The 7,918-nt window shown below is 36.3% G+C and overlaps 1 protein-coding gene across 4 annotated transcripts in view; it reads right to left on the bottom strand.

Annotated features, from left to right (window-relative positions):
• SLC1A3 (solute carrier family 1 (glial high affinity glutamate transporter), member 3) overlaps positions 1 to 7,918 on the bottom strand; it is a 57,668-nt gene that overhangs the window by 12,381 nt on the left and 37,369 nt on the right. For 3 of the 4 annotated variants that reach the window (XM_010020299.1, XM_010020301.1, XM_010020300.1), the window contains 2 exons: positions 4,035 to 4,239; positions 2,610 to 2,652 (listed from right to left, as the gene is read on the bottom strand). In XM_010020299.1, the coding sequence (XP_010018601.1) occupies positions 2,610 to 2,652; positions 4,035 to 4,239 (248 nt within the window). The remainder of the gene's footprint in view (positions 1 to 2,609; positions 2,653 to 4,034; positions 4,240 to 7,918) is intronic. The other variant, XM_010020302.1, reaches the window with a different exon arrangement.

Raw genomic sequence — 7,918 nt, 5'->3', positions numbered from 1 at the left:
GTGTTGAGTCAGATGTACAAAGTCACCTGGATTCTTACGAATCTTACACTAATTGTTTCTCCTGTAAAACACTTCTAATTTAATAAAACTGCTACAGCAAAATAATCACACCTAAAAATCCAGGGTTTGGCACCTGATTGAAAATGCAATAGTATCAGAGTGACAGACTTAAAATCCTGCTTCAATAAGCATATCTGCTGATGAAATTCAGAAAAAAACTCCATTAAACATTTCCAGGTTTGTGAACCATTTTTTGGAAATCCCTTTAAGCTGTAAAGCACATTGGAAATACAATATACTTAATGTAAACAGAACCTACAGAACATAGATTTAGGACAGCTAGTCACTGAGTCAAGCTTCCTGTTGCTGAAGGATACTTTATCAAAAGGATTTTTCAAGCTGTATCTTGAAACTGATAAGATACTTTGTTCCCATGGCTCCTAATTAAAGATTTTTCCAGGACCTCACATTTTAGGTAATGAAGGTTAAAAAACTTACTAATTCCCACTTTAAATTCAGTCATAATAATTTCCAGTTCTTCTTGTGCAAACATTTTTCTTTATCTTATACAGCTCTGTTCCCACTTCGTTTTTTGTGTCTGAATAGTTTTTAAATCAACCTTCTTTTTGCTTTATACACTGTGTTCTTAATCCCAGTGACTTCTCTCCATTATGCTTACTTTGCATGAATCTTCCTATGAATGCAATGACATGAACATACTTAGTATTCCAGACAGTCACATTCCTCTGGCTTTATTTTATCACTTGGAGTTATGTCAGTAATATATACTAGAGCTCAATTAGAGGTGTTGATTTTTGTTTTCTTTCTGATGATGACTTCCCATCTCAAAGCAGAAATTACTTTTCATTTCTAAATATTCATTTCACATGTGCTGAAGAGCTACAAGGAGATAACTGGAAATGCCAATGTTTGCAAAAGCCAATTCACTTTGTTGTTGTGACTTTATTGCATTACAGTGTGCAAGGGACACAACAACTTCTTTGGCATTTTTTAGGTATCTTGATACAAAGTGCTTGGACTTTCTTGTCATCTGTAAATTTCATTGTGTGCATCCTATGGCAATGTAATTAAAAAAAATTATCAGTTGAGGTGCACCCCATCCTTCAGCTGCTTCCATTGCTAACTCCACAAATTTTACAGTTCTTACAATAATCTTATCTTCTGCTCAACTACTTCACTTCTTTCATATTAAAAAAGGAAAGGAGAAAATGAGCAGTCTAGTGCAAGAAAGATGGAAGGTTATTCTGGTACAACCTATGTTTCAGAAACTTGTGTTATTCTTTATCTTTTTCATGTATTTTTCATTTTCATTTATTATGAAGTCTTTACTCTTGTACTTATACTCTTCAGCACAACTGAGGTCAGACTAACGGGTTATTAACTACTTAAATCAATTCCCAAATCTTTTTGAAATTAGAATTTGAAAGCCAGTATGATTGCTTTCACCAGTTACAGATAATAACTTCCCAACTTGAGAGATTTATTAAAAATACTTGCTGCTAGATCTGTAACTTTATGCCCTGATTTTTTCATTATTTTGAGATAAAAATTATATTATTCCCTGACCTTACTACATTAAATTCTTTGAATTTGTTTCTAGTTTAGATATAGAGTTTTTTATTTTTGTGCTGCTCTTCTGGATCACTGTACTGAGTTCATCATCATCCTTACTGAAAACAGAGACATAGCATTTGTTGGGTTTGGACCTGAGTCTAGTTTATCTTTATCTCAAATAAATCTTTAATCTAGAAAGTCACTGCTTTTTATTGCTTTCTGTTTATATAACTAAAGAAAATCTTATTATCTCTTTTCAATTCTTCTGCAAGATGTAACTCAGCTGGACTTTGTGAAGTGTCTATCCCGTTGCTTCTCGACCTCCACATTTCAGCTTTTTTTATTGCTACAGCAATAACTGGTAAGTAATATGAGTTCAAGATTGTCTGTGGGGTCGCTTAGTTTAAGGAAACACACATATGTTTTGTTGAATCTATAATGTCCTCATTTTAAAAAAGGAATTCAACTAGTCACTATTATTTTCTGTGTAGAACAGTTCATGTTAAGACCAGGCTAATGATAAAGGAATGTGGGAAGCAACACAAGAGCACTCCTATGCAGTCCTACCATAGGTGACAGGAAGTTGTCTAATTTGATTTTATTATTGATGTCCACAGAATTGTTTCCTCTGATTTGAACCCATGCGCATTTCTCACCTGACATTCTTGAACATCTTCCGGACTTCATATAAAGGGTGCATATCTCCCAATTTAGCATAACACTGGTTTTGAAAAGTAAATTCTGTATTGACTTCAATGAAGCTCGCTGTAGAATTATTGATTTGACATTTTGAAAAAAACCTTACTTTTTGTTAGTTTGCCAAGTGTGTTTTATTCACTTCTCATAGAAAACAAAACATAGATTTAGTTGGTCTAATTTTGAGGGTTTTTTGACAGCTGGCAGCATACATATGATTTATTTCTGCTGTAAATACAATGATACATGTAAATACATGATATTCCTAAAGAAAATGCTATTATATTTCAATGTCTTACTTTGTTAAGTTTTAGTTCAAAATAGCAAAGCATTTTTACCTGTTTAAAGCAAGCTTCCACCAGATTTGGAGGGAACATATTTCTGTGAAAAAGAAAGAAAATAACTTAAGAAGTAATAAAATACTAGTGATACCTTAAGTAGGGAAACAGCTAATGAAAGAATTGACCAGCTAATTTTCAAAGGAGTCCTAAGACCAATATGTAGCTTTGTATACAGTGAGTAGAGCTTTGCATATAGCATTGGCCTGGTTAGCTTTATCAGGATGAAATGTAGTAGGGTTGGACAGATCCTGGCAATGGCAATCTCTGAATCATATATTGTATATCAGGTCTAGTTATGGAGCAAAATACTAGCTAAATTACCAAATGAACAAAGCTCTGTGAGTCAGTGCTGACTTCAAATTTTGTATTTATTAATGCTTTCTGAATCCAGATTGACAAATAATATTTAATCATTTCTACTTCTCACTTTTTGCAATCACGTAGCCTAGTACTTCATGACATTCATCATTGATTTAGAGTCTTTCATAATTAAGAAATAAGTATTTCTGAAGTTTGAGTATTCTTTAATAATAACACATACACATGTGTATGTGTGTTTGTACTTGTTACATATGGGGGTTTGTTTCTTTGCTTTCCAGAATGGTGACATTTCTGAGGGAATTAGAAGCAGCCTATCTGAATAAATCTTGAGGAATCTGAGTGCAAACCTCTTCATGGGTCTTTCTGAAGTCCCCCTTCCTGGCAGCATGACTCTTGGAGGCCTTTCTCCATGTCTCTGGCTTCTCCAAATGGGTTAGTGGAACACAAAATTTTGGTGGCTTTACCTGTGGAAAAGCTCCTGAGTCCAAAACCTCAGCTTCCCTACTCCCTGGAATACATCTGTGACATATTAGCTCTATAAAGGAGGTAATGAAGAGTCTCTGAGCAAGGAGAAAACATTATTTTTTATCTGTGCCCCTCTATTTCAAGCATTTACTTGCCTGTTCCTGAAATTTATTTCACATCCATACAATTTAACTAGTTGAGTAGATGCACCCAGATTGATGGCTACAATTCAAAATTAAGATCAATAGCTAAATCAGGGAATCAAGTGAAGTGAGAAAACTGTCAGAAGTTGGAAATAAGGAAAGCAGAGGAATTTGGTAATAAGGATTGTGCTATGGAAGGATGTGAAAAGGCCCATGCAGATAGCAGAATAGAAGTCTTTCTTTAGTGTGTGAAAGAAAGTATCTTTGAATATTAAAAACAGTTTCTTCTCTTGCAACAGCTTGATTTGAAAATAAATCCATGCATTCTTTTGTAGCATTGCAGGGGTTAGTGATACTGGTATCACATAGTTCAAAGAAATTTGGCTATCTTACACAGTCACTGTCTAAAATTCTCTACTTTTGTGCTTGTTTGAATCTAAATATTACTACTGTTGCTATTGGTACAGAAAATGTGCAAATATCATAGCCATACCTGATTAAATCAAGAAAGGCATCTGCTGCTGTCACTTGCACAATTTTGCCTTCTCTGTGCATGTTTTCTTTAGTACCTTTCCCAGGGTGGATGATGACCACAATGATTATACCAATCAGTACAGCAATGATTGTAGTACTCATGTAGTAGACTACTGCTCGGACTCCCATCTTCCCTGATGCTTTACTATCCAGGGCAGCAATTCCTAGTAAATTTAAGCACAAGGACATTCACCTCATACAGTTGTGAGTAAAGAATATAAACTCAACATGATGAAAATGGTTTTGTGTGAAGAGACCATTACATTTAAAGAGCTACCCAAGGTAGATCGGCCCTCTTCTGCAGCTCTTACTGCCCCTGTCTTCCCATCCCACCCCTAATGCTTGCTATTGTACAATGTTCTATTACAAGTTACAGCTTTCTCTGTTTTGTTAATACTTTGTTAAAAGCAAAGTTTATTGGTCTGATACAATATGGTACTCCATGTATTCCAGTGAGACAGTTTGTGGGTTTTGATTAGCATAGTTTTTAAAGTCTGAAAAATGTGACTTAGAAATGTGCTGCACCTAATCTGAAACAGTAGGAAAAAACCCAGAGTACTCTCAAGTAAATCTTGATAATGTTTGCTACATTTAATGTGTATGAAGAGATTTCTTCAATCCTTAATGGAATGACCTCATTTCCTTCTGTCCCAAGCTATGGGAGTTTAAAGCAGATTAAATGCTGTTAGCTTTTTTCCAGAAAATCCTTACTATTGTATGAATAAGCATTTAGAGCCTTTTATAAGATTTGCAAAACTTGCAACATTAATCCTAATTTTGGCTTGTCTTTATGCATCTGATCTAATGTGAGTACTAGGGTGCTCACTATGGCATCTGTGAAAGTGTTGTTCATCAGATTTCACCAACAAGGCTGCAGTGTATTTTTTAAATGAAGGTGCATTTCTACCAGGGAAGACACGCGGAATCTCTGAGATTCTGAGTGTCTCATGAAGACTGTCACAAATGGAAATGCTTTTTCTGTTTTTAGTGTTCTTCTCCTTAAAATGTCCTGTTGCTTCTCCTCCTTAACATTTAAAACAGTCAATAACTTCCCCATACTTCATCTGGAGGGTTACACTGTCTGTCTCAAAACGGTGCTGATGGTGCTTGTCGAAATAAAGCTGTCAAAGTGCAAAAGGAAAAAAGAGGTCGGGGAAGGACCTCTTAACTTTATTACCTCTTCTTATGGAACCCTGTGTGACACTCCCTAATCCAGATATCTGCAGGCTGCCTGCACATCTATCTATATGCTGTCTTTGAACATACAAAATATAATGAAAGTTGACCACCTTCTGCTCTAGGTGCCTGTCTCTGAGGGAAAAGCATTTAAAATAAGGTAACAGGACTATACAAATATAAATAATGGAAACATAAAACAAGAATCATGACCTGGAAAAACCAAATATATTCTCAAATCATTGTAGATATATTGTACTTTTATCTCCTAAAGGAGGAAATATGTTCTACTGGAGTTACAGTGAAAGTAATCTAGTCACTGGTGTAACTGAGATCAAGGCTATGTTCCAGACTCTGATCAAATCCTCAAAGTGTAAAATCCATCACATGCTTCATACTTACCCTCTCATTTCAGCTAGGGCTTGCCTGTCCTTTTGGCAGAAGCCATTAAAGCCATTAAGATTTGTATACACAAAATGAATTGAGACGGGCGACCACTAGATTTGTACCTTGAAATGCTTGATTTTTGTCTGCCATTGTAGTGGGAGAACAAAGTGTTACTGGCACAGTAAGAAACTGAAAATGGTAATCCAACATTGAAGCACTTGATCCTTCATTCCTCTCCTTAGTTTTTGCATCTGTAAAACTGGATTATAACGCTCATAGTAAGTCTACATACATATTTTGAAAATCTGTGAGTAAAATGGTAAATACTGCCAAGTAATAGTTTTCTTATCTTCATTAACAGGAAGTCCTGTAGCCCTCTTGATGGTGAGAGGAGGACCAAATATTTTTTTAAAGTCCTCAAAATAATGCTAATGCAGAATAATGTGAATATAATTAAACAATGTATAAAATAAAGTTAATCATCTTTACAGAATTTTGGGATCTGCCACTGAATTTCACGATGTTTATACAAGACAGCATTTGTTGCAAATTTTTATGTAAAGTATCAGTATGTCACTTGAAGTGTAATTTAAAAAGTGAAATATGAATTCATGCATACTAGTACAGTCAACTTTATCTTCGTGTGTTTTAATTCTTTGTTCTTACTTGTTATTTCAAAAGCAGCAGCAATGGACTGTATATTTTTTCATTTTAGCTAAGAGCATAAAAGCAGCTTTAAACTTGTTTTACATTCTGAGCATGAAAAAGTTAACCTATATAGTTTGGAAGGAAGGTTTGGAAATGCACAGATGTTATATCAATCAGTTCTCAATATCATGCCCGTGCAGGTAGTGGATTCAGGACCAAATGCTGAGCACTGTCAGTCTAGAGGGTTTGCAGGCATTTATTTGTACTTACAGCTCTAGCCAACCCTGATCTTTCTTTGTACTCCACAATTGATACTAGGTTGAGTCTCCTACAATCCAAAAATCACTATGAGTCAGTGTAGGGCATATATTACAGCTAAAAATTGCTGTGTTGAAGGATAAGAGCTTGTGATCCTTTCTTTCTTGGACTGATTCTGGGCTTGACTGGTGAACCATGCGAAAGTGATGTGTCAGGGAGCAAAAGTCATGCTCTTTTCTTTATAAGCTGTTTTCCAGCTTGGTTTCCTATTATGCACTCTGACTATGACTACATGGTCCCTTATTTTGGACTGGTCAGTCTTATTCCTGCTTTTGCTATCATATAAATGACTTCTCAGCTTGAAAGTGGGGAAATGCAATTCTCATCTTGCACTCTAACCACTTACGGCATATACAGCAGCAAGCATTAAAAGCAGAGGGATGACAAGCCTAAGTGTGAATAAAAGTTATATGAGGAGGAAGCAAATTCTCACCTCAGAGAACTCTTACTGGTGAGCTGCTGGACAACCTTCCCTCTCACTGAAGTTAATGGGAACTCAAGGAACACACAAGAGGGACATTTTGTACCATACAGGGCTGAAAGTGCAAAAGCTTCTAGCATATCACCAACAAGAATTATCTAAAAAAATATTTTAGATCTGTTTTTAAAACACGAGAAAATGAAGGGGGTTGTTTTCTTTAAATTTTAAGATGTTGACAAGATTTCTTAGAGCTGAATGGGACTTTGGAAGGGTCCTTAATGGAGAAGCAATAAAGTTTGCTCCAAAGCTTTCATGTGCTGCAGACCATTATATCCTCAGTGTGTCCTTTCACAGCCAGCCAGCAAAACTCCTATTGTCCCGCATGAGATGTATGTGCCCCTTTCATCCTGCTCTCTGCTCTCTCCTCTGCATGGCTGCTGGCTCCAGCACCTCTGCCTCCTCTCTTCCTCTTCCCTCCCTTTCCCCAGGAGGCCTGGGAAACTTTGCTGTGCCACTGGTCCCCATGCACAGGGGTGTCTTGAAGTTGTCAAGGCAACCTCGAGCAGAGTGCCTGTAATTTCTCTGAGCGTGTGTGCGCACACATCATGAATGGGAATGATTTTTTAAGTATTGATGAGGAGGGAGAGAGGCAAGGAGGGAGAAAGGAAAGAAAAGAAAAAAGGGGGTAGGCTTAAGCCTGTAAAACTGCAAACAAACCCAAGCCCTTACCCTTGTGCTCTTTTTCCTCTCTTGAGAAGTAAGTGAGGAATCATTCACACTGTGAGTGAAATAAAGACATGACAGGGAGTTCTCCAGAGTGCCAAGGCAAAAAGCAAAGCACTACGTTGTTCTTTAACAAAGGTGTTAGAGAAGAAATAAAAATATTTTAGGAT

Source organism: Nestor notabilis, unplaced genomic scaffold, assembly GCF_000696875.1.
Source record: "Nestor notabilis isolate BGI_N333 unplaced genomic scaffold, ASM69687v1 scaffold1728, whole genome shotgun sequence".
NCBI lineage: Eukaryota > Metazoa > Chordata > Aves > Psittaciformes > Psittacidae > Nestor > Nestor notabilis.
This window is presented reverse-complemented; position numbering and strand designations above follow the sequence as displayed.